The 27,698-nt window shown below is 39.7% G+C and overlaps 1 protein-coding gene across 1 annotated transcript; it reads left to right on the top strand.

Annotated features, from left to right (window-relative positions):
• The first annotated feature begins 122 nt into the window (after positions 1-122).
• On the top strand, positions 123-26,830 carry LOC115174663 (sphingosine-1-phosphate phosphatase 1). The gene is made up of 3 exons (XM_029733420.1): positions 123-160; positions 4,916-5,005; positions 22,632-26,830. Exons 2-3 carry the CDS (start codon positions 4,985-4,987, stop codon positions 23,181-23,183), a joined length of 573 nt encoding a protein of 190 aa, XP_029589280.1. The 5' UTR covers positions 123-160; positions 4,916-4,984; the 3' UTR covers positions 23,184-26,830.
• Positions 26,831-27,698: the final 868 nt, after the last annotated feature.

The following is a 27,698-nucleotide window of genomic DNA, read 5'->3' as shown; positions in this document are numbered from 1 at the left end:
TTCACAAGGCCAGACGGATTACCAGGATGTGTACTCTGAGTGTGCGCTGACCAACTGGCACATGTCTTCACTGACATTTTTCAACCTCTTCCTGTCTGAGTCTGTAATACCAACATGTTTCAAGCAGACCACCATAGTCCCTGTGCCCAAGAACACTAAGGTAACCTGCCTAAATTACTACCGACCTGTAGCAATCACGTCCGTAGCCGTTTGCAAATTACTTTGATGTACAGATAATTTTAGCTACCGCCTTCTGCGGTAGCTAGCTTCAACTTGGTACCTAGCTAGCACCAATGTAACCAGCCTGAAAACAATGACCAGTAGAAAGTGCAGTCATTTTTAATATTCTTAGCAATGATTGATTTAGGAATCTATTTGAGTAAGTATTAGCTAGGTAGCCACTTGTTGTTGAACTTCTGTTCATGAAAATATCTGTCTTTAGGCAGCAGGGTTATGTAGCTAGCTAATGTTATAAGCAGGCAGTTATGTGTTGTGAAGCTAGCCACAATAGTGGAATTTTGCAGTTGACCTTAAATAAAAGTACATATTTGAAAGTGACGCAGAACATTCCAATTGGTGAAATTATGCCATATTTAGACTAGATAATGTTAAACGAGGTTGGAGTGTTTTAATGAAATGGGGTATCAGTCTACTCGGTGACACCCACAGAACACAACTTTGAGGAGTTTACGCAAATATTAGTGTTGTAGCTCTTATCAGGGACTTTGACTGAGGGAAATCACCTGCCCAGTCAGCCTATTGTGCGTACTGACAATCATATTTCACTGTACAGCCTTACCTAAGGATTGGGGATAAATGAAACGGGGGTATCAGTCTACTCAATACCCAAGTGCTTTTTTTCCCCCACAACGTCCTCAGTTATCGGACTCCAAAACATCCATGCTGTATTGTTTTTCCTCTGGGAAAGTGTTCATTACATATATTAGGTTGACTGGTACAATAAATGTGGCTCAATTCAGTAGTTTTAGATTCCCGCAATAAGTGCTACGATGCTTATCATCTTTGGGTGTCATTGAGTAGACTGATACCCCCGTGTCATCATCCACAATCCATAGTTAAGGCTGTACAGTGATAAGTGTGACACCACTTATATCACTGTCACTGTGTGACACCAGTGATATAAGGTGTGACACCACTCTGACCCCCTAGGACTGGAGTTGTCCTTCCTTGATCTTGGCCTACATGACCCCTGACCATATTATTGACCACTGCTGCCCCTGCAGTAAAACCATACCTCTAAGGGACAGACCATAGAATGAACTCAAAATAATGTTTACGACCAAAAAATGACAATAACGACTTTGCCACTTCAGCATGCTTTTGTGGCACAGTTGATGCCACGCAGGAACAGAAGGTTGTGGGTTCACCGCCCACCACAGATGTGCTCACTCACTCTCCCTGCCTGTTTCATTACACTACGATTAGAGCCAGCTGCAGACGATGACCAGCTAGGGGGAAATCAGATTTTTTACATTTTGATGCCATATTTATATAAATTATATGCAACACATTTTTCACCGATATGTTTCTGTGCCAATGTACCACACAACCAATAAACAAAGCATACTGACTTTGGGCACATTTTCAGCACCACAATAAATAGACTAAACAGAAAATGCATTCCTCCCTACCTTGTCTTGACAATCTCTGAATGTCATTCAACTTTTTGGTATTTTGTAACAATGTTTCTTTCCATTCATCAAATTGTTGCTGCACAGTTATGATTGATAAGATTTTTGTCAGTGGAAAAAAAAAAACACATACACAGATTTTAAGTGACTGAGATTGCACAATAAAGTCGGACTTATTTCCATAAATACAGTCGTATGAAAAAGTTTGGGCACCCCTGACAATTTCCATGATTTCGATTTATAAATAATTGGGTGTTTGGATCAGCAATTTCATTTTGACCTATCAAATAACTGATGGACACAGTAATATTTCAGTAGTGAAATTAGGTTTATTGGATTAACAGAAAATGTACAATATGCATAAAAAAAAAATAGACTGGTGCATAAATTTGGGCACCCCAATAGAAAAATCACATCAATATTTAGTAGAGCCTCCTTTTGCTAAAATAACAGCCTCTAGATGCTTCCTATAGCCTCTAATGAGTTTCTGGATGAAGGTATTTTGGACCATCTCCAGTTAGGTTTGATGATTGCCGAGCATGGACAGCCTGCTTCAAATCATCCCACAGATGCTCAATGATATTCAGGTCTGGGGACTGGGATGGCCATTCCAGAACATTGTACTTGTTCCTCTGCATAAATGCCCGGGTAGATTTTGAGCAGTGTTTTGGGTCGTTGTCTTTGACTGATTCTTCAACATTATTCCCAAGAATCTGCTGATATTGAGTGGAATCCATGTGACCCTCAACTTTAACAAGATTCCCAGGACACACAGCCCCACAGCATGATGGAACCCCCACCAAATTTTACTGTGGGTAGCAAGTGTTTTTCTTGGAACGCTGGGTTCTTTTGCCACCATGCATAACGTCCCTTGTTATGACCAAATAACTCAATCTTTGTTTCATCAGTCCACAGCACCTTATTCCAAAATGAAGCTGGCTTGTCCAAATGTACGTTTGCATACCTCAAGCGACTCTGTGGCGTGTGTGTAGAAAAGGCTTCTTCCGCATCACTCTCCCATACAGCTTCTCCTTGTGCAAAGTGCGCTGAATTGTTGACCGATGCACAGTGACACCATCTGCAGCAAGATGATGTTGTAGGTCTTTGGAGGTGGTCTGTGGGCTGTTTTTGACCGTTCTCACCATCCTTCGCCTCTCCGATATTTTACTTGGCCTGCCACTTCTGGCCTTAACAAGAACTGTGCCTGTGGTCTTCCATTTCCTCACTATGTTCCTCACAGTGGACACTGACAGCTTAAATCTTTGCGATAGCTTTTTGTAGCCTTCCTCTAAACCATAATGTTGAACAATCTTTGTGTTCAGGTCATTTGAGTTGTTTTGAGGCCCCCCATGTTGCCACTCTTCAGAGGAGAGTCAAAGAGAACAACTTGCAATTGGCCACCTTAAATACCTTTTCTCATGATTGGATGCACTTGTCTATGAAGTTCAAGGCTTAATGAGCTCACCAAACCAATTGTGTGTTCCAATTAATCAGTGCTAAGTAGTTACAGGTATTCAAATCAACAGAATGACAAGGGTGCCCAAATTTTTGCATAGCCTTTTTTTCACATCTGATTTAATGTCATACAACTTAATATTGCTACACTAAAAATCTTTGTCTGGACAATACCCCAGTACTCAGCTTTTATTAGAAAATGAATGGCATGCCACTGTGATCATTTTCTGTGACGACAGAGTAAATTATTATGCAGCCTCAGAGGGGTGCCCAAACTTTTTCATACGACTGTACATGTATGATTACATAGTGATGAAGAAATGCTCAACCTCCAGATGAGTATGGGGGGCTGTTAAGTACAATTCTTACAAGTTTATTTGGTTGGTTTGTAGCTTATTCTTTAGATGTTTGGGGATGCTGGTGAACAATGATGTGCAGGTATAATCAGTGACACTGGACACTTCCCGTCTTTATGGTGTCGAGCTGGGCGACAGATCCAATTTGGCGACAGATTTTAATGTCAATTGTCAAAAATCTTCATAACAAGTATGCCATTTGAGAGTTTCCTTCAGAAAATGTTATTTACCAGACATTTGAGAAATTGAATGGACATCCATATGCATTCAGATCCAACCAGCCCAGCCAGCGCCATCAATAAACGAGGGATTTTGGCCAAATTAGCCACATTTACCTGTCCTCAAACAGCCTATAACAATTTACAAAAACGTTATTCCTTTTATTTCAATGTGTAGCATATGTAAAACTTTATAGCCAATAAACATTTTTTGGGAGGAGGGGGAGGGTTTAGGCTACTTTCCTAAAACAATGATTGTTCAGCTGTCAGAGATTTGAACACTAAATGTATCATGGCATTGCATGCAAAGGCCTATAGGGTTAGGTGTTCACTGTATGATATTGATATTTTAATATACCTACATAGTGCATTCAGAAAGTACTGCCCCTTTTCTACATTTTGTTACGTTACAGCCTTATTCTAAAATGAATTCAGTTGAAAAAATTCCTCAATCTACACACTTCCCCATAATGACAAAGCGAAAACGGGTTTGTCTATGGCATTAAAATGCATGGTTCATTGTTAATCTGTCCATCACAAATTTGGGTAGGCCTATTCTGATACTTGAAAACAGTCTCATTACTGTACATTTTTGACAACGGGGCTATTCAATCCTGACCCTCGAAGGCATTGTACAACTTGTTTTCTTTTCTTCCTTGTGGTTAGTCTAATAGGTTAATAAACGACTTTCCTTGATTGGCCTGATAGTTCTCCCACCTGGTTTCACCATAGACATTAAAACCAGTAGATAGCGCTGACGTCACCCACGTATTCCTATGACTATGTAAAACTCCCGATGGCGCATGAAGCCGGGAATTATTTGAAGCGCGCCATATTGCTGAATGGCACCAAAAAATCACTAGGGATCCTGGTGAAAATGGCCGTAACTATTACAGGATCATGGTCGACTATAGTCATTTTCATCCTACCTGAAAGCCTCCTCGTAGCTTGCCAGCCCGTGATTGGTCTATGTCAGCACGTGTGACGACAGGTCACAGGTCTGAATCACTCTGATTAATGAATAGCCTAGCCTAATGAACAACCAATAGGCCTATTGCTGTGGCCGTCCAGGACTGTAATTGAATAGCTTTTTACACACTTGAGATAGAACACACTGTAAATGTGACTGATTGGTATTCAGCTTGTTAAGCACAGCTAATGATATGTATATGCTGAACTTTTTAAATCATTGTGAACAGTAGTAACCCCCCCCTTTTTTTGCTCTTGATCACAGTACCCTTTCCTGTTTGGCTTGAGTCTGGCCATCTGCTGGAGTTTCCTCGTCTGTGTAAGCAGAGTCTACATGGGCATGCACTCTGTCTTGGTAAGTCAATAGTACTTTAGACCAAACAAGAACCTTTCTTGAAATATGAGGGTGTAAAACATGCATTCTAAGAAATGTTTATACATTTGTTGTTGAAGACATTCAAGGTTTAACCTGCAATCCAAACCGAATCCATGCTCCGTTTCACGACGTGGTTTCCGTCTTGCCATGCCTTCATTGAAACACCTTATTCTAAAATAGGATCTCTGTTAAAGTCTGTCTACTTTCACCCCTGCTTGTTCAATACAGATGTTCTGTACACACCAGGGTGATTGAAAATTCTGATGTTTTTCATACTGTGTTGTAGTGCTTTGGGTTCATGAAAGCACTTAATAAAAACCACCACACAGAATCAGACAGAAATGTAGACTATCCTCTGTCCATTTGCTTCAGTGCATATTCAAGCCAGGCTCAAAATATACACTGCCGCTTCAGGGGGAAAAAAGCCCTGACTCGCTTTTCCAATAGTAGGACGTTTACAGGAGTTAACATCGTCTTTTGAATGTCATGTGATTATTCTTTTTTTTATATAGCTCTGCCTTTTTAAATCCATGACCCTTTTGACTTTTCCTAAATAACTCTATTTAACACACTGATGTTGTTAGAATGTCTATCACTAACATCATTTGTGTTATAAGTGGTGTTAGGAGATGTCATCCCCTGCCCCTCCTTCACCCAACAGTTGCCTGCCCAGCTGATAATGGCCTATCAAAACTACAACTAAACTATATCGATGTTAATTTCACACATATAATAATAGATGTAGCCTTAAAATCAGATTAAATTGACAGTCTGGTGGTTGACAATATTGTCAAATTGTGACTGATGAACAGCGCAGCGTGTGGAATTGAGACGGGGGGAAAACTAAAAGCAAGTCCTTCTACAGAGTTGCATAATTTTGTTGTACGATTTCATTTTGTCTTTTATAAACAATACAAAATCTACACAAACAAACAACATCATACAAACATCAGCTATTTTAAATAATAATTAATTTGATTTTTCCATTGTTAATGATAGCCGATTTGATTGATTTTTCAAGATGAGTGATGTAGAGAATCGTCCAACCCATCGGGTTTCTCACTACACCCCCATATGCCATGTCTTGGAATAGGCAGACAAAGATTAAAAGTAACTTTACATTGTAATACTTCTGACAACGAACTTTCCAGCCCTGTCAACTTCCAGACCTTAAAGCATTCCCAGAAAGCATGGATTTTTCAACCATTATTAGTTTAACACCTAAAGGAAGAATCCACCCAAAACCACTCATTACTATAATTTACGGTGTTAAATAACACAGTCAGAACTATTTTTTGTGAACAAATGTTTCATTTTGTCATTATAATAAGGTTGGTAGCAACATGTGAAAATTGTTGTGGAAATCTGTTGCAACTGAAGTCGACTACAAAACCCACAATGCAATGCTCTCTCTATGGGGTAACTAACTACACACTAATACTAAAGTCAATATCAGCATGTAGAGTAACAGTTTAAGGTGATTTTTACAGCTATCAACTTACGCATCTACAATCTCACAATGTTCAACCTGCAGATTGATGTGCCTAAGAGTGGAGTCTGACATTCAGTCTGCTGGTTGTTTTTTGTAATTTATTTTGTTTTTAATAACAACATTATAGGATTTTAGTTTTTGGTCCAAAAATCACCAGGAATTCAGCTATAAATTACTTTGATTTAGGAAATCTGTTCAAATATTCCCACAAATAAGAGACGTGATCATGTCCCAATGTAATCAAAGAATGAAATTATTGTTTGTTATTTTCAATCTCTTAGTTGTGGTCATTTTGCAGAGTACACATTATTATAATTATGTTCCGGCCTCCCGACCATCCGGTCTGACAATCTGCCCATGGCTGGATCTAGTTTGCCTATCCCTGCTTGATAATATGCTCAATAAAAAGTTTAAGTTGAATTTCCTAGGCTTGTCCTAAATCATGAGGATTCATCTTGGCCTCTGTTTCACCAGCCCTTTCCCCAACATTTAGTTTCTTACTAAAACAAATGTTGTACAATGGAAATGCTAGGCCTAACCTAATTTTGTTGCATTATTTCTCATGTCATTAAAACAAGTCTGGTGCTTCATGCTCTAAACGATTCAATTGGCTAGTTCGGCTGTCTGTAAAGAAATGGGCTGGCTGTCGGTTGATCCTAATGTTTGGATTGGACAGAGCGCAGCTTCATCTCAGTTCACTCGCTATTCATTGCATGACAAGTTCCAGTCAGTTCTCCAATCATTTAGATCAGTGCTGCCAACTGGTTATATGATTAATCAGTTGGCGAGGATGTTTGCCTGCAAGCTAATAATGTGTATAATATCTAACAAGCGGCATGAGGGTAGGAAAACAGGATAAAACGTCGATGCCGATTTCTGACTGAATTGACAGCAAACTCACATGCCTGCTGCAAGTTTTGAGAACTCACACACATACCTCTTCTGCTCCTGCAGCTTGTCGTGGTCTATAAAGGTGCAGCGAGATTTAAGTAGGCCTAGGTTATTGACTACGACCATTTTAAAACATGTTATAACACTTTTGTTTTTCATCATTAGGGGTCCTAGCACCCAAGGTTAAAATAAATTATGGGCATTTTGAGTCTTTTCAGTGAGGTGGATCATTCAGCTCTTTGTCAGTAGTATTTCCGATTTTTCCAAATCAGCCCATCTAGAGACATTTTGACTTCTGAGGTAAAAATGAAGGTCCTTGTGCACACCTATCACTGAAATTGTTCAGTGGAGTTCATGCTTAACCCATTGAAGTGTGTGTGTGTGTGTGTGTGTGTGCACATGTCTTTCCAAAGGTAATAAGGGCAAAGTTCAGTTAAGGGCCAACCTCACCATGTTGGATGTCTTATCTGGGCCATTTTCTTTTCCTTTTTACCACCCTGACACTTTGTTTCATATTCCACATCATGACATGGCTCTTGCACAATGTTTACTCTTATCTGTAAAGAACCTTGAACTTTTCCTGAACATCTCTATAGCTTGATAAGATGCTCAATAAAAAGTTTAAGTTGAATTACTGAGGCCTAACCTAAATCATGTAGTAGTGCCTCTATTTCACAAGCCTTTGCGCCAACATTTAGTTTCTCACTGAAATATTTTGTATAATGGAAATGCACCAATTATTTTGTAGCATGAAGTTCATTATTGTCTGATGATCATAAAGTTCATTATTGTAAAGTGATTATGGTTGTGCCGAGTACTCGGGAAAAACAAGTATTATAATGGATATGGAGAATTTTCCGGATACAATTATAATACATGTGTATTTTGTATTATTATTCATGACCGAAAAATAAATTTTCAGCTGCCAGCACACATCTTTCTCTTGTCATCAAACAAGTCTGAGGTGCTGCGTGCTCTAAAGGCTCAATTGGCTAGTTCTGCTGTCTATAAAGAAATGGGCGGGCTGTAGGTTGATCCTACTGCTACAATTGGACAGAGCGCAACTGCATCTCCGTTAACTTGCTCTTCATTGCATGAACATTTCTCATGTTCTGCTCCGATCATTTAGATTGGTGCTGCCAACTGGTTATATGGTCAATCGGTTAACGACATTTTCCAACAAGCTAATAATGTGTATAATTAAGTGATAATGCCAGAGAAGCCGTGATTTGGAGGATATATTGGCACGGGTGTTGTTCGTCTTGGGCTGGCAAACCGTGCCAATATATCCTCCAAATCACGTCTTCTCTGGCATTATCACATAATTATACACCGGGTTACCAACCTATTGAAATAATGATTGGCATATTTTCATTAAATGTTAGAATGAATAAATTAATCAAAATTTCATCCTTCCATGAGAATATAGTCCCGAGGTTGCTACGCAAGCCATCTGGTCGTTCATTCCATTGTATTGTTTCCAGCCAAGGTTCACTGGTCGTTAGTTCGATTTGGCAGGTTGCTATGGCAAACAAAAATGGTTGCTAGAGCCCCCCCAGCTAGCCAACTACACAGCTAACACAATCACTCCAGACTGAAGCTGGGAAGATGCCGAACTAGCTGCATTTAGTTTTTTTATTGACAGGTCTTTGTATATACAGTGCCTTCAAAATATTCACAACCCTTTACTTGTTTCACATTTTGTTGTTACATCCTGAATAAAACATTTATTAAATGTTGATTTTGTTTCACTGATCTACACACAATACACCAATGTCAGTGCAATTTTGTTAAAAAATGTGTATAAAAATACAAAAAAATTACACTGCTAAATTGTCTTGAGTCAATAAGTATTCAACCCCTTATGACAAGCCTAAATAAATTCAGGAGTAAAATGTGCTTAACAAATCACATAGGTTTCATGGACTCATTCCGTGTTCAATAATAGTGATTTAAGATTATTTTTGAATGACTACCCCATCTCTGTATCCCACACATACAATTATCTGTAAGGTCCCTCAATCGAGTAGTGAATTTCAAGCACAGATTCAACCACAAAGACCAGGGACGTTTTTCAATGCCTCGCAAAGAAGGGCACCGATTGATAGATCTGCAAAAATAAAAAAAGAAGCTAAAAATCTCTTTGAGCATGGTGAAGTTATTAATTACGCTTTGGATGGTGTATCTATACTAGAGGTCGACCGATTATGATTTTTCAACGCCGATACTGATTTATTGTCGGACCAAAAAAAGCCGATACCGATTAATCGGCCGTTTTCTTTTTTCCCAAATGTATTTATTTGTAATAATGACAATTACAGCAATACTGAATGAACTTATTTTAACTTAATTTAATACATCAATAAAATCAATTTAGCCTCAAATAAATAATGAAACATGTTCAATTTGGTTTAAATAATGCAAAAACAAAGTGTTGGAGAAGAAAGTAAAAGTGCAATATGTGCCATGTAAAAAAAGCTAACGTTTAAGTGCCTTGCTCAGAACATGAGAACATATGAAAGCTGGTGGTTCCTTTTAACATGTCTTCAATATTCCCAGGTATTATTATAGGAATTATAGGACTATTTCTCTCTATACGATTTGTATTTCATATACAGTGGGGGGGAAAGTATTTGATCCCCTGCTGATTTTGTACGTTTGCCCACTTACAAAGAAATGATCAGTTTATAATTTTAATAGTAGGTTTATTTGAACAATGAGAGACAGAATAACAAAAAAATTCAGAAAACGGATGTCAAAAATGTTATAAAATGATTTGCATTTTAATGAGGGGAAATAAGTATTTGACCCCTCTGCAAAACATGACTTAGTACTTGGTGGCAAAACCCTTGTTGGCAATCACAGAGGTCAGACGTTTCTTGTAGTTGGCCAACAGGTTTGCACACATCTCTTCCCTGTGGCTCAGTTGGTAGAGCATGGTGTTTGCAACGCCAGCATGGTGTGTGCAACGCCAGGGTTGTGGGTTCGATTCCCATGGGGGGCCAGTACAATTTTTTTTTGTTAATTTAAATGCATGAAATGAAATGTATGCATTCACTACTGTAAGTCGCTCTGGATAAGAGCATCTGCTAAAATGACTTAAATGTAAATCTCAGGAGGGATTTTGTCCCACTCCTCTTTGCAGATCTTCTCCAAGTTAAGGTTTCGAGGCTAACGTTTGGCAACTCGAACCTTCAGCTCCCTCCACAGATTTTCTATGGGATTAAGGTCTGGAGACTGGCTAGGCCACTCCAGGACCTTCATGTGCTTCTTCTTGAGCCACTCCTTTGTTGCCTTGGCCATGTGTTTTGGGTCATTATCATGCTGGAATACCCATCCACAACCCATTTCAATGGCCTGGCTGAGGGAAGGAGGTTCTCACCCAATATTTGACGGTACATGGCCCCGTCCATCGTCCCTTTGATGCAGTGAAGTTGTCCTGTCCCCTTAGCAGAAAAACACCCCCAAAGCATAATGTTTCCACCTCCATGTTTGACGGTGGAGATGGTGTTCTTGGGGTCATAGGCAGCATTCCTCCTCCTCCAAACACGGCAAGTTGAGTTGATGCCAAAGAGCTCCATTTTGGTCTCATCTGACTACAGCACTTTTACTAGTTGTCCTTTGAGTCATTCAGATGTTCATTGGCAAACTTCAGACTGGCATGTATATGTATTCTTGAGCAGGAGGACCTTGCGGGCGCTGCAGGATTTCAGTCCTTCACGGCGTAGTGTGTTACCAGTTGTTTTCTTGGTGACTATGGTCCCAGCTGCCTTGAGATCATTGACAAGATCCTCCCGTGTAGTTCTGGGCTGATTCCTCACTCATTGCAACTCCACGAGGTGAGATCTTGCATGGAGCCCCAGGCCGAGGGATATTGACAGTTCTTTTGTGTTTCTTCCATTTGCGAATAATTGCACCAAATGTTGTCACCTTCTCACCAAGCTGCTTGGCGATGGACTTGTATCCCATTCCAGCCTTGTGTAGGTCTACAATCTTGTCCTTGACATCCTTGGAGAGCTCTTTGGTCTTGGCCATGGTGGAGAGTTTGGAATCTGATTGATTGCTTCTGTGGACAGGTGTCTTATACAGGTAACAAACTGAGATTAGGAGCACTCGCTTTAAGCGTGTGCTCCTAATCTCAGCTCGTTACCTGTATAAAAGACACCTGGGAGCCAGAAATCTTTCTGATTGAGAGGGGGTCAAATACTTACTTCCCTCATTAAAATGCAAATCAATTTATAACATTTCTGACATGCATTTTTCTGGATTTTTTGTTGTTATTCTGTCTCTCACTGTTCAAATAAACCTACCATTAAAATTACTGACTAATTTCTTTGTCAGTGGGCAAACGTACAAAATCAGCAGGGGATCAAATACTTTTTTCCCCCACTGTACCTTTGACTATTGGATGTTCTTATAGGCACTTTAGTATTGCCAGTGTAACAGTATAGCTTCCGTCCCTCTCCTCGCTCCTACCTGGGCTCGAACCAGGAACACATCGACAACAGCCACCCTCGAAGCAGCGTTACCCATGTAGAGCAAGGGAAAAACTACTCCAAGTCTCAGAGCGAGTGACGTTTGAAACGCTATTAGCGTGCGCACCCGGCTAACTAGCTAGCCATTTCACATCGGTTACACCAGCCTAATCTTGGGAGTTGACAGGCTTGAAGGGGTGGGTATAATTTGTGGAACGTTCCAACAGGAATCTGTTCCAAAAAACGTAAAGTAAAAGGTTGCCAACCAACAATGCATACAAAGTAGCAACGCATACAAACCTAGCTTAGCTAGCTGCCAAATAGGCATCAACTCACCACGTAGCTTATTCTTAATGTTTATCCATAGGCAACCAGAGTGAGGACAGACATTTTTCGGAATAAACGTGATGAGGGAAAAACGCAATGAAATAGACCACTCCCTACCCGGTATCTTATTCTGCCGCTATACAACTTTGTATGCGTTGTTTTTTTGGCAACCTTGTTATTTATGAAGTTTTTGGAATGGATTCCTGTTGGAACATTCCACAAATTATACCCACCCGGCTTGAAGTCATAAACAGCTTGAAGCACAGCGAAGAGCTGCTGGCAAAACGCACAAAAGTGCTGTTTGAATGAATGCTTACGAGCCTGCTGCTGCTTACCACCGCTCTGTCAGACTGCTCTATCAAATGTCAAATCATAGATTTAATTATAACAACACACAGAAATACGAGCCTTAGCTCATTAATATGGTCGAATCCTGAAACTATCATCTCAAACAAAATGTTTTTTCTTTCAGTGAAATACGGAACCGTTCCGTGTTTTATCTAATGGGTGGCATCCCTAAGTCTAAATATTCCTGTTATATTGCACAACCTTCAATGTTATATCATAATTACGTAAAATTCTGGCAAATTAGTTCACAACGAGCCAGGCGGCCCAAACTGTTGCATATACCCTGACTGCGTGCAATGAACGCAAGTGACACAATTTCATGTTAGCAGGCAATATTAACTAAATATGCAGGTTTAAAAATATAAACTTGTGTATTGCTTTTAAAGAAAAGCATTGATGTTTATGGTTAGGTACATTGGTGCAACGACAGTGCTTTTTTCGCAAATGTGCTTGTTAAATCAACACCCGTTTGTCGAAGTAGGAATGAGAAATTAACAGGCACCGCATCGATTATATGCAACGCAGGACACGTTAGATAAACTAGTAATATCATCAACCATGTGTAGTTAACTAGTGATTATGTTAAGATTGATAGTTTTTTATAAGATAAGTTTAATGCTAGCTAGCAACTTACCTTGGCTTCTTGCTGCCCTTGCGTAACAGGTAGTCAGCCTGCCATGCAGGCTCCTCGTGGAGTGCAATGTAAGGCAGGTGGTTAGAGCGTTGGACTAGTAACCGGAAGGTTGCAAAAACGAATCCCCGACTCCCCCCCTGAACAAGGCAGTTAACCCCCGTTCCTAGGCCGTCATTGAAAATAAGAATGTGTTCTTAATCTGACTTGCCTAGTTAAATAAAGGTAGTAAAAAAACATTGGCAAATCGGTGGCCAAAAATACCGATTTGTTATGGAAATTTGAAATCGACCCTAATTAATCGGACATTCCGATTAATCGGTCGACCTCTAATCTATACACACAGGAAACCTGTACAGAATAAAACATATTCCAAAACATGCATCCTGTTTGCAACAAGGCACTTCTGTCATAATGCAAATTATGTGGTAAAGAAATGTACTTTTTCTCCTGAATGCAAAGCATTTGGGGCCAACACAATACATAAGAGTACCACTTCATATTTTCAAGCATGGTGGTGGCTGCATAATGTTAACAGTATGTCATCACTAAGGGACTTTTTTAGGATAAAAATAAATGGAATACAGCTAGTGCATTCGGAAAGTATTCAGACCCCTTCACTTTTTCCTCATTTTGTTACGGTCTTAGTCTAAAGTGGATAAAAAAAAAAAAAATCTATCTACACACAATGACAAAGCAAATGTTTTTTGGAAGAAAAAAAAACTGATTTTACATTCACACAAGTACTTTATTGATGCACCTTTGGCAGCGATTACAGTCATGAGTCTTGGGTATGACGCTACGAACTTGGCACACCTGTATTTGGGGAGTTTCTCCCATTCTTCTCTGCAGATCCTCTCAAGCTTTGTCAGGTTGGATGGGGAGCGTCGCTGTACAGCTATTTTCAGGTCTCTCCAGAGATGTTCGATCGGGTTCAGGCTCTGGCTGGGCCACTCAAGGACATTCGGAGTCTTCTCCCGAAGCTACTCCTAAATTGTCTTGGCTTCTCACAAGTCCAGGGCTTAACTTCCCATGGAAAAATTCCGGAAATTTACCGGAAAGTTTCCGACCCTTTTGTTGCAACCCTAGGCCTAAATACTTTCTGAAGTCACTGTATGGAAACACTCGCATCAGGTGCGCTGTTTCGAATGGGTTTTTCCTGGTAATTGCATTTAGGAAAATGTTAAATTACATTTTATTTGCTGCTTCATTACAGGAGCTGCATTTTCTGTTAAGATTAATTACCATATTCTAAATGTGATTTCTTGTCATTCTGAGCACCGTGGTTGGACACCCTAATGGATTACAATACCCAATATGGGTCCGGTACATTTCTGAAATGACCGGTAAATTCAAATATTCCCTGTCACTTTGTCCGGCCTTCCCACACTGTACGTCGGATTCAGTCTTTTACAATTATTACATGTCACACTTTGCGTTGTTACCCAATTTAAATCTTTATCTCAAATTGACCAGATTGTACAATTTGCTTCAGTTCTGTTGTCACATTCTGCGATTGGCTACGTCAGCCGACCTAGGCTACGTCAACAGAAGCTGTGTGTTTCATCTGCGCAGGTGCCAGCACTAGTAGTGCAAGCCTCCCAAGTGAGTTCGGAAAAACTGAAAGTATGCATCTTAGAAATATTTTTCACAAAACAAACTTTATATCCTGAGTATACAAAACAATAAGAACACCAGCTCTTTCCATGACACAAACTGACCAGGTGAATCCATCTAAAAGTGTTGTTCCCTTTTTGATGTCACTTGTTAAATACACTTCAATCAGTGGAGAGACAGGTTAAAGAAGGATTTTTAAACCTTGAGACAATTGAGACATGGATTGTGTATGTGTGCCATTCAGAGGGTGAATTGGTTAAACCTACATATTTTGTCTATCAGGATTCCTGATTTCAGATGTCATGTAAAGAAGATTATTAGGGAAATCTATCTTCTTGCAGGGTATGTAAACATTTTAAATTAAACTTTTAGATTAATATGACTATTCGTGCGTACTCTGTGCCGGCCGTGTTCCAATTGGTCAGTCACCGGGATCGGCTCGTAACACCATCCACTACACGATAAAGGCTCAACATTTCTGACACTGCCAGAACTTTGTCGGAGCCTACGACCGCGCGTAGTGGTACTTAATTGGCAGACTTAGACCCTGTCACACTGAACGGGCCAAGACGTGGTGGTACTGAATCGGCAGACCTAGACCCTGTCACACTGAACGGTCCAAGACGTGGTACTGAATCAGCAGACCTAGACCCTGTCACACTGAACGGGCCAAGACGTAGTGGTACTGAATCGGCAGACCTAGACCCTGTCACACTGAACGGGCCAAGACGTAGTGGTACTGAATCAGCAGACCTAGACCCTGTCACACTGAACGGGCCAAGACGTAGAGGTACTGAATCGGCAGACCTAGACCCTGTCACACTGAACGGGCCAAGACGTAGTTGTACTGAATCGGCAGACCTAGACCCTGTCACACTGAAAGGGCCGTCGGACAATCATTTATGACCTAAGAATCATTTCAATCATTTAAGACGTCGGACAATCATTTACGACATAAGAATTTGGCAACAATGTAGACATTTTGACTGGAACTACAAAATCGTTGCCTAAGGTGGCTAAAATCATGCAGTCTGTGAGGGCCTTAACGGAAACCCTGAAGTGTGCTTGCTTCAGATTCTCAACGGCATAGCTTGGAGAGCTCAAAAAAGCACTAAATACAGGGCTCCAAACTGCGACCCTTTGCCTTGGCTGTGCGAGTAAATAAAATATTAGTCCCATCACTGTGAGCTGTACAATTTACATGGTCACCTCAAAACATCCTATTTTTTAGGAGGCTAAAACCATGATTTGGTCAAACCGTAAAGTACACTATCCTCCTGATTCCTTTAACGAAAGTGTCTGCGTGCCCCTGTAGGCTACCTGTTGCGCTGGGGTCTGTTACTGTGTTGAGCCACTCCTTTCCCGGGGAAAATAAATGCTCTGGGAAAATAGTGTTCTGATTGTGTAACATTTTAAAATCCTATTGTGGGGAAAACAAAGCTATCCTGTTGTTATAGTTGAATAAAGAAGGTTATCAGCTTTCTGTAGGTATAATTTATATTTATCAGCTCTCAATTTTGAGCTCAATAGCAACTATCTTAAAACCAAGATATTTGATATGGCTTTGAGATGGGGAGCATGCGACATGCACTTTGGCCATTGCGATTGCATAGGCCTCATTGGGCAGTAGGCTACAACTACAATGTTTTTTGGAACATAACAAATGTACTGTTAGATTAACATGGCTATTAGCAGTGGGTATTATATTTAGAGTTAGCAATCTAGCTAATGTGTTTTGAATTTCCACTTACTCCGTTGGTGAATTAGCCACAAATACAGTAAATTAGCCTGAAGTTATGTGGTGCACATACACATGCAGGCAAGCTCATCAGAAAATTCTGAAACCCTATTTTAACAGTAAAATATAACAACCTAATTGTCAACCCAAAATGCATGACAATCACTGGATTAGGGTGCACATTAAAATATTGTGAATCACAACATAAGGATGATGAAACAACTTATTTCTTGAATCACATCTCAGTAGTCTATTTAAGCAATAAGGCCAGAGGGGGTGTGGTATATGCCCCATATACCATGGCTAAGGGCTTTTCTCCTGCATGACACAACGCGGAGTGCCTGGATACAGCCCTTACCCGTGGTATATTGGCCATATACCATGATGGGTTCTGACTTCTAAACTTGTAAAATGAAATATATTTGTTCATGGTATGGAGGGAGAGAGGGGAATGCAGAACATGTTATTGTTAGACATCAGGTATCCTGTGGAAAGGAGAAGGCCCACAGTCTGGTTTCTACATCAGAAGGCAATGGTTATCTGTAGGATTAATGTATATGGTGGGGTCAATTAAGGTTGGATATGAGCCAAGGGCTTGGAATGTTACTGAGTAAGGGAAAAGCAATCACATGGTTGTGGTCACTGATAAGGGTGGAGAGCTGTGGATTAGTGAGGAATTGGGGCCGAGGTCAGGTCACATTAACCTGTCTGGGAACGTGGGACACCCTAGTCAACAGCCAGTGGAATCGCGTCGCGCGAAATACAAAACCTCAAATGCTATAACATCAATTTCTCAAACATATGACTATTTCACACCATTTTATAGATACACCTCTCCTGAATCGAACCACGTTGTCCGATTTCAAAAAGGCTTTACAGCAAAAGCAAAACATTAGATTATGTTAAAAAAATCACACTGCCATTTTCAAAGCTACTAGCATGCATCACAAATACCCAAAACACAGCTAAATGCAGCACTAACCTTTTGACAATCTTCATCAGATGACACTCCTAGGACATCATGTTACACAATACATTCATTTTTTGTTTGATAAAGTTCATATTTATATATAAAAACAGCATTTTACATTGGCGCGTGACGTTCAGAAAATATTTTCCCTCGAATGCTTCCGGTGAATCAGCGCTACAATTTACAAAATTACTATTCGAAAACATTGTTAAAATGTTATATTGTCATTCAAACAATTATAGATTAACATCTCGTGAATGCAACCGCATTGCCAGATTTAAAAATAACTTTACTGGGAAATCACACTGCAATAAACGACGTGGTATGCTCAGAAAAATAGGCTAGGCGATACATGTTAGCGCCATCTTGGAACCTTCTAAAATCAAATATACTATTGTAAATATTCCCTTACCTTTGATTATCTTCATCAGAAGGCACTTCCAGAAATCCCAGGTCCACAACAAATGTAGTTTTGTTCGATAAAGTTGATAATTTATGTCCCAATAGTTCCTTCTTGTTAGCGCGTTCCGAAGGCTCCTCATAATGTACTGAAGCGCGCGGGACTTGTCACGAATGTGCAAAAAATATATATTTACGTTCGTTCAAACATGTCAAACGTTGTATAACATAAATCTTTAGGGCCTTTTTCAACCAGAGCTTCAATAATATTCAAGGCAGACGATTGCATTGTCTTACTAAACGTTTCGGAATAAAAGGACTCCCATGGGCGCCCGCGTCATAGTAGTAATAGCCCTCCCCCTGTGACCAACTTCCCAAGCCTCTCTTTGGGTCAGTTTCAACCATAGAAGACTCAAACCACTTTGTAAAGACTGTTGACATCTAGTGGAAGCCTTAGGAAGTGCTAAATGATTAATAAGTCCCTGTGTGTTTCAATGGCAAAGGTTTGAAGTGATTCCACACATCAGATTTCCATTTCCTGTTAGGATTTGTCTCAGGGTTTTGACTGCCATATGAGTTCTGTTATACTCACAGACACCATTCAAACAGTTTTAGAAACTTTAGTGTTTTCTATCCAAATCTACTAATTATATGCATATTCTAGTTACTGGGCAGGAGTAGTAACCAGATTAAATCGGGTACGTTTTTTATCCGGCCGTGCAAATACTGTCCCATATCCCCAACAGGTTAAGGGAGAAGGAACATTTTATTACCCACATCACTTAATTTCCTGCCTAGCAATAAGGATGTAATGTTTAGAGAAGAGGAGGAGACCTCACCTAAAGTGGGATATAAATACTATGCCGGTGGGAACATGTTTTTGTCTGTTCAGCTGTCTGACACATTTGGTGAATAAACATGGTTTGAGCTTTTCATATTTGTCCGTTTAGTTTTTGCTCTGTTATTTAGAACCTAACAACCACAAACTCCCGAGGTGCCTTATTGCTATTATAAACTGGTTACCAACGTAATTAGAGCAGTACATATACAAGTTTTGTCATACCTGTGGTATACAGTCTGATATACCACGGCTGTCAGCCAATCAGCATTCAGGGTTCTGATATTTTTTTATAAAGCACTGTGAATGGATTTATAAGATTTTATATATATATATGATTTTCTTATAGTCACACTATATATATATATATATATATATATATATATATATATTGTGTGACTATAAGAAAATCATGTTCAGTTCCACCAGGGGAAATGTGGAACTGTCTGGAGCCTGGAGCCCTGACCTAATAGCTTTTTCCTTGAGTCATAAAAGTGCATTGAAATGACTTAGGTGTGTGGCTACTTGGAGACACGAGTTAGACCTCTCACTCAAACCCATGTCATTGTTTTGTCTTACGTTGCACCTACCCCAAATATTCCATGAATACCGTAAAACTTCAATTAATAGCCTGGGCGTTTATTTGTTTAAATCATTGAACACAACAGGCGCTTATTAGAGACAGGCTACTATTTGAGGCAGGCGTTTATTTCCTTAATGCACAAAGCTTTTACTAATTTGCATAGTTAATTGTTTAATTCCAGCTTTCACTTCCAGTATTTTAATACATTTCTTTATTTTGTCCAAGTTGCCCAAAAAAATAAAAAATTCCTTGACAGAATAATTATTTTCATTAGACTGCGTTTTCTGCATTTACTTACTTTTCTGGTGGTCTGAACTCCCAAAGTTGTTGACTGTTTTTTGTACTTGCCAGTTAGCTAGCAGTTCTCAGCTGTTAGCAGCCAATGCCTAGAAGTTTCTTACTGGTGATTTTAAAAACGGATGAATGCCATAATGTTTAAGTCACTACTGAATTATTGAACGTAACAAATCAAACATTAACCTCATAAACAATTCATGGTAAGTCATGGTAATATTGTAAACAATTCATTTTGACCCAGCATTTATTTGAAACAAGCGTTTATTTGCTGAAATGTGTGCCGTTGCCCAGCTATTAAAAGGGACAGGTGGCTATTTGAGACTCAGCGTTTAATTGAATTTAAGGTATTGTTATTATGTTACAGAATGTATCAAGAGTGTTTTCAGATTTCGTTATCAACAAATTTTGGGAAAAATGTCAATGTAGAATGCACAGAAAGTCAAGTGTAATGTTTGGATTCAGTCTTGTCAGATGGACTGTTGTGTCAATTATGCGTATGCGTTTCATATTTCTACTGTAAGAAACATTTCAATTTTGCCCTATCCATATAGGCCAATTCCCGTATAAAGGGTTAATTGTTACATAATTCAAATATGTTGTAGACAAAATAATGAAAAGGGCTGTATGCTAGCCACAATAAACAGACAAAGATTTGTAGGCTACTTCAACATTGACTGTAGTTTGTTTTTTGCTTAACTTGAAAAACTCATGACTCCATCTTACAAAGCAAGACATGGACTTGACTCGAGTCTCGACCCGTTCTACATGGGACTCGACTTGAGACTCGGGCCTTATGATTTGAGACTTGCTTCTGACTCAAATTACAGTGACTTGGTCCCACCTCTGCCTGGGGGTATGAAAAACAAATGCATAGAAATTATTTGATAACCTTTAAATTTGGCTTTATTGCCATTATGTCACACCATTATGTCCACGTAACACTGAATCTGAGGAATGGGAGAACAGCAGCCATGACCACCTAATCTTTTCTTCATTTTCACCCAATAACTCTTTCGTAAAACGGCGAGGGGGATGATCGTTGTTCTGTGGGAAGTTGATATGATATCTGAACGGGCCCTCCCCTCACTATATCACAGCGCTGGTCATCACTGATATTCTGTATTGGCCAGGGAGATTATATTATATTGACAAAATATTCAAGTGACCGCTCTAACAATGGAAATGCATCAAAAGGTGGAAGGCAGGCGGGAGGAGGTGAGATCAGGTGGGACTATTCTAACCAATGAGACTGCAGATACACGTGTGCCCAATAGGCCATAGAGATGGAGGACTCCTCTTTGTACCTGTGCCATTATAGCATCTGTGACAGCATGGGAAGCGCCATTGAGCCCATCTCCATTTTCAAGTAGTCGATTTTCTTCTTCGTTGGCTGATTGTGCCCCACTCAAAATCCCCACCCAGTTGACAACTTTCAAATGGTGGCACCCTCAATGGCAGTGTCCATGCTAAAACGGGTTATATCCATGATAAGTCCTCCATTTATCTCCGATATAAAGTTATTTTTGGGTAAGTTGCCGAAATGCCCCCCCCCCCCCCGGATGTCTGGACCATTCTTGATACACACAGGAAACTGTTGAACATGAAAAACCCAGCAGCGTTGCAGTTCCTGGCACCTACTACCATACCCCGTTCAAAGGCACTTGAATATTTTTTTGCTGTTGTTGCCTATTCACCCTCTGAATGGCAAACACAATCCATGTCTCAAGCCTTATAAATCCTTCTTTGTATTTAACAAGTGACATCAATAAGGGTTCATAGCTTTCACCTGGATTCACTTGGTCAATCTTGGTCATGGAAAGAGCATATTTTGTACACTCAGTGTATATCAGTGCATTTGTATCAACCTAACCATTACAAAACTTCTATTAGATCAAATAAGCCTCATTAGCAAAAAAAAATACATTCTTCCAAATTCGACACTCATTGACCTCCATACAAAAATTCCTCACTTCATGGGTTATTTTTCGTGAACAGATTTTGGGCTGAGTAAAACCTCTCGCTTTGCCTCTTTCTCTGGTAGAAATATAATGGATTTATATATTTTCCACAATCTGCCTTTTTTTCTGGCCTGCAAATTGATTTTGACAAACAAATTGATTAAAAGAAATCTGTGCATCCCTCTGATTTTCAAAATCCCAGCGTGGCCCTTGAGCCAAAAGGTTTGCTTAACGGCGAGAAAAAAACAATGTCTATTGTCCGCTGGGGCCCTCTAGCGTCCGGGGGCCCATTTTTCAGCGTGTGTGTCAGTCAATCAGTCCAAAGTTGACCTGAAGAGAAGGATGTGGATTACTTAGGAGAGTTCAGGTTTTGGGATCAATGCAAGTTTGCAAACTTGATTTTCTGGTTAAAATCCCTTCATTGTATTTCAGATGACTTAATATCTTTCCCTCAATAAAGACAAGGGACAAGTGAATGGCCAATGAAGTAATTTAAATATATTGCCTCTGTCTTTTGATGTCTTGTAATCTCCCACCAAATAGAAAGTAGAGTAAAATGGTGTTTGAACTATTTTATGTCATTTGAACATGGATTTTTTTTTTATCACAGATTAATAGTAGTAGTTGAGAAATAATTATAGATCCTGTGTGTGTTAAAACTAAGAGTATAAGGGTGCTTCCAAGGTTGTTGGGTTTCTATCCGTCAGAAAAATCACAACCTATCCATCAACCATGGTCCTCCTTGTTTTGTTTTTTTTAATGACCAATTTACCCCTTTTACCAAAGAGCACCTTCTGATTACATAGACCTACTCTTGTGTACTCTAGCAGCACTTCCCTCTGATCTGATTACATAGACCTACTCTTGTGTACTCTAGCAGCACTTCCCTACTTTTTTTCAACAAGTTATCCATCATCCAATTGAAGCTGTAGTGGCGTTTTTCCAAATAGTTTCTCCCCACCACACTGCTGCGTTGACATGTGTTTTAATGTATTTTGGTTTCAAAGCGCCCTAATATCCTTTGCAATCTCTGTTTTACAGGAGGTCATCACTGGCTTTCTATACAGCCTGCTGATCCTGGCCGTCTTCCAATCAACGTTGGACCAGATTGACAGTTTCTACCTGACGAGCCACCATGCACCACTAGTCATTGTCATCCTGCACGTAGGCTTTGGCTTCCTGGCCTTCACCCTGGACTCATGGAGCACCTCACGGGGTGACACAGCGCAGGCTCTGGGCACTGGGGCCGGGGCTGCCCTGGCCTCCCACCTCAACCACCAGCTGGGCCTGCTGGCCGACCCACCACTTTCTTCCCTGCCCCTGGCACTGCCCCCCCTGAGTGCCGCCCTATTGGCCCGCTCCCTGCTCCGCCTACTGCTTGGGGTGGTCGTCCTGCTTGCCACCCGGGCTGCAATGAAAGCAGCCACCATTCCGCTGGCCTGCCGGGTGTTTGGGCTGCCTGCTGGCGATGTACGTCAGGCACGGCAGCACATGGAAGTTGAGCTATCTTACCGCTACATTGTCTATGGCACTGTGAGCTTCAGCTGCGTCTGTCTGGTTCCCCTCCTCTTCAGCTACCTGAACCTCTCCTGAACACACTCGATAATCTGCTAATCAGCCTCCTCCCCTTGTGCTTAAACAGTACATATGTACAGTAGAGACATGGCCACATGCCTATTATGGTGATAAGAAGACCGGGAGACTAAAAAACAAATGTCAACTCTAAACATGTCCACCAACTTTTTTTTGGGAGGGGTTGTCTTTTTCATCTCTGTCACCAGTTGTCATGTTGTCAGTCTGTGCCGTTAAAAGTAAACCCAGCTAGCACATAACGTTCTGAGAACCATATGTTTCTTAGAGCTTGGTGAGAGTGTGATTGTCTCATGGTTATTTTGCATACAACCTTCCCATAAGTTTCTGGGAATGGCGCATGATAGTTGCTTGGCTTTGAAACATTCTCAGCACATTTAAGGAACTTGATGTACTGAGATATTTCATTACTATAACAAAGTTTCCCAGAAGTTCAAAAATGGTTACATTTTCATTTAAATTTCAATAAAGTTTTAGGAACATTCTCCAACTGGTTTGACATTGGGTATGTTCTCAAATAGTTCAGAGAACGTTAAGAACGCTCTTCTGTACGAATTTCAGTACTTCAGCATTACGTTTCCTCATGGTTCTATTTAAAGCAATGTTCACAAACTGTTCTAGAATGTTATTTAAAAAATACATTCCGTTCTCAGCGTCAACAGCATCTTTGTTAAGTGTGTTCAGGTGTGTTGGCCGCACCCTCTAATTGGCCACACCTGAGCTTAATGAGTGCTTGTTTCCTTTGAAATGGGGTCTGTTTGATTAGACTAGAATGAACAGCGTTTGTATGAGTCAACAAAAAACCCATTGCATGCTAGCTCCATCCTGGTGGCGCAGTGGACTAATTCCATGGATAGAAAACAGAAGATCATAGGTTTGAATCTCATTGACGCCATGTCACAAAAAATAAATGTCTTTGCATGATTTAATGATTTTACGCAAATTAATGTCCATGTGTTCTTCCTGTGCTCGGAGTTCAAAACAGTTAAACTAAGCTAGCAGTGTTAAGTCTTATTGAAACATGTTCTTAGAATGTTATTTAATTAAGTTTAAATCAGAATGTTAATAAAACCTCCTGGAAAACTTTCAGGGAACCATAGTAAAATGTTCTCATAACCTCTCTGTTACCTAAAAATGTATGTTCTCAGAACAGGCAAACATTTTCATTTCTGTTCTCAGAACGTTTAAGAAATGTTGTGTTTTACCGGTCAGGAAATTTGTGGCTTCATTCCCAGAACCAATAGGAAACCAAAAACGTGCGTTCCCACAACTTCCAATGTACCAAACGTGCTAGCTGGGAGGTGTTTATTTTATATCAGCCAAAATCCCATTTCCTCTTGATTACGCTCTGCTCCCAACAGAAGACCCTTTAATAGAAACAGAGATACTGGCCCCAGTTTTTTCAAAACATTTAAGACCGATCAAAACGATCCTGTGTTGTTCAATTCTGCTCCCCGTTCAGATGTAGTCCCTCCTCATTTTTGTATGTAGTTTTAAGAAGAAACTGAAGCAAATCTCTAACATATCACATGTGCTACAACAAAGATCATGTTATATGATCCCATGAGATTTGGGCCAACTTTTTTATATTTGGGTATCTTTCTAAAATTAAGGGGAACAAAGTTGATTGTGGAAACAGGATTGAGACAAAATACCCCCTCTCTATTTCATACAGGCCCTTATCCTGCTCGCTACATCAATATTATTTACCATTGAAACAAATAAACAGGTACCTCTTGAAACAATAAACTGGACTCAATTCCAACCCCTACAAGTGCAGTTTGATGTAATTTAGGTTATCATTTTCCCTTGAATTTATATTTTTGTTCATAGGAACCTATCACAAAAATGGCACCTTACCATTTGAGAGAGACCATGCCCCTCCTGGATGTTTTTTCCCCTCTCAGAAATATGTGAGATTTGCAACTTGCGTGTGGAAGGAACACCCTGGTAATTGAATAATGCAAGTATGTAAAATGTTTAATACATATACAGGTTGGGCAGAGTAGAGCATGGTGGGATGTGGATGCATGGGCAATGAAATGTTGAGGCATTCAGAGATTGAGTTATGTGGTTGACTAAACAGTCGATTTATACTCACTGTGATCTCAAGGCATGATTATTGGGGCATTAATCTGATGTAATTACAATGGCTGTGTTTACACAAGGCCTAATAAGATTTTTTTTGTTTCATATTCAAACCTTTTGCCTGACTGTCCACATTCAGTTTTACACATTTACATTGCACATACACATTGATGCTGCCTCTGAAATAGCACACAGACGCAATGATTATTTACTTTCACTGTTCATTTCTATCTTTTGGTGATTTTTTTTTCTATGTTATGTCTTTAGCTAAACTTATTTGGTCTTATTTATAATGTAGACTACTGTAACAGTTTTGTGATATCTCTGACGGGCTGACATGCTTGCAACCAAGATCAGTGTTTGTTCCTACCTTGTGACACTGAGAATGACACAAAAAAATCAGTTGAGAGCAAAAGAATCTGAGCGTCCAGACTCAAGTCACATGCAGAGCATTGGAAATGTATAGGATTTTAGTACCACTGCAGAGCATTGGAAATGTATAGGATTTTAGTACCACATACAAATGTGGTACTGAATTGGAACACAAAAGATCAGGTGCCTAGCTTACAATGAAATCCACAACGGATTATTATTTAAAAACCTTGAAATGCGCGTACCTCTAAGTAAGCAACAGACCATGCTTACAACTGTATTGCAAGGAAGACGTCATTTTGCTCCTTTGGACAAATGGAGGTGCATGCCATAGGTTATGTCAACACATATGATCCAATACATTTCATTCATAATCCATTAACTGTAAGGACATTGATCTAAGGAATTGTGGTCTATGAATAAATATTATTATTATGCTTATATTACGAAGACAAACAGGAAAATTAAATAAATTGTTGTCCACTTCATGAAACAATTTGGTGAGTTGGTGAAAGCACAGTATGGGAAAATATTTTTTTAAATGTTTATCGTAATAGTATTGCAGGATAATTCTCGTCTGTTCTTACGTGACAAGCTTAAATCTGTAGAGTCAAATGCAACCAATATTGGCCACGATATTACCACAAGGTGATCTCTCGTTAAACCATCAATTCACACGAAGATCGCCCACACAGGGATCTCAATTGTTTCAACTTTCCCTGCTCCCTTAAAGTCGAGCTATGCGCTAGGTCGGTGTGATCTTAGTCTGCTTTTGCCCAAAACGGTTGAATTTTTTTCTCGACAGGGTATTTGTGGTATACACCTGGTCATTGAGCAGACCAAGCGCAGATTTACCTATTTTACAATCATTCCGTACAACTGATATAAATGATTTCCTCGTTTTCCATGCAAAATGTGTGTGGCAATTTACCCTAAACATTTTATGAATGGAAAACTCATGTGTACGTACATTTCCAATTCATGTAATCCATTAACAACAACTTGTCTTAATACCGTATGGGCATTTCTTATCAAGAGAATCAATTAAAATATCCCAGAACTGTCCACCTCTAAAATGTGTAATTAAATCAAGACAATCACAGTTGAGTTAATATAAAATGTTTTAATTAAATTGTTGTCAAATGAGGTTGTCAAATGACTTATTAAATTCTAATTATGTTGACATTTAAGATGAAATGTTTGAATGAAATATTCTTACAATGAATTACCAGCTTTGCAATTTTCAATGTTCCTAATGGGTCAATATTTCATTGGGGTTGGGAGTAGACAACCTAGACAACACTGTCTGGTATCAAACTGACTTGACACGATAACAACGGGAGGTCAACTAATAAACAGTTGAAGTCGGAAGTTTACATACACTTAGGTTGGTGTCATTAAAACACGTTTTTCAACCACTCCACAAATTTCTTGTTAACATATTATAGTTTTGGCAAGTCTGTTAGGACATCTACTTCATACATGACACAAGTCATTTTTCCAACAATTGTTTACAGTGTTTATTTCACTTATAATTCACTGTATCACAATTCCAGTAGGTCAGAAGTTTACATACACTAAGTTGACTGTGCCTTTTAAACAGCTTGGAAATTTCCAGAAAATGATTTCATGGCTTTAGAAGCTTCTGATGGGCTAATTGACATCATTTGAGTCAATTGGAGGTGTACCTGTGGATGTATTTCAAGGCGTACTTTCAAACTCAGTGCCTCTTTGCTTGACATCATGGGAAAATCAAAAGAAATCAGCCAAGACCTCAGAAAAACAATTGTAGACCTCCACAAGTCTGGTTCATCCTTGGGAGCAATTTCCAAACGCCTGAAGGTACCACATTCATCTGTACAAACAATAGTACGACGCAGCTGTCATACCCCTCAGGAATGAGACGCGTTCTGTCTCCTAGAGATTAACGTAAATCAATCCCAGAACAACAGCAAAGGACCTTGTGAATGTGCTGGAGGAAACGTGTACAAAAGTATCTATATCCACAGTAAAATGAGTCCTATATCGACATAACCTGAAAGGGCAATCAGCAAGGAA

Source organism: Salmo trutta, chromosome 35, assembly GCF_901001165.1.
Source record: "Salmo trutta chromosome 35, fSalTru1.1, whole genome shotgun sequence".
Classification (NCBI taxonomy): Eukaryota; Metazoa; Chordata; class Actinopteri; order Salmoniformes; family Salmonidae; genus Salmo; species Salmo trutta.
Note: the sequence above shows the minus strand (reverse complement) of the source record. Positions and strands in the feature narration are given on the sequence as shown.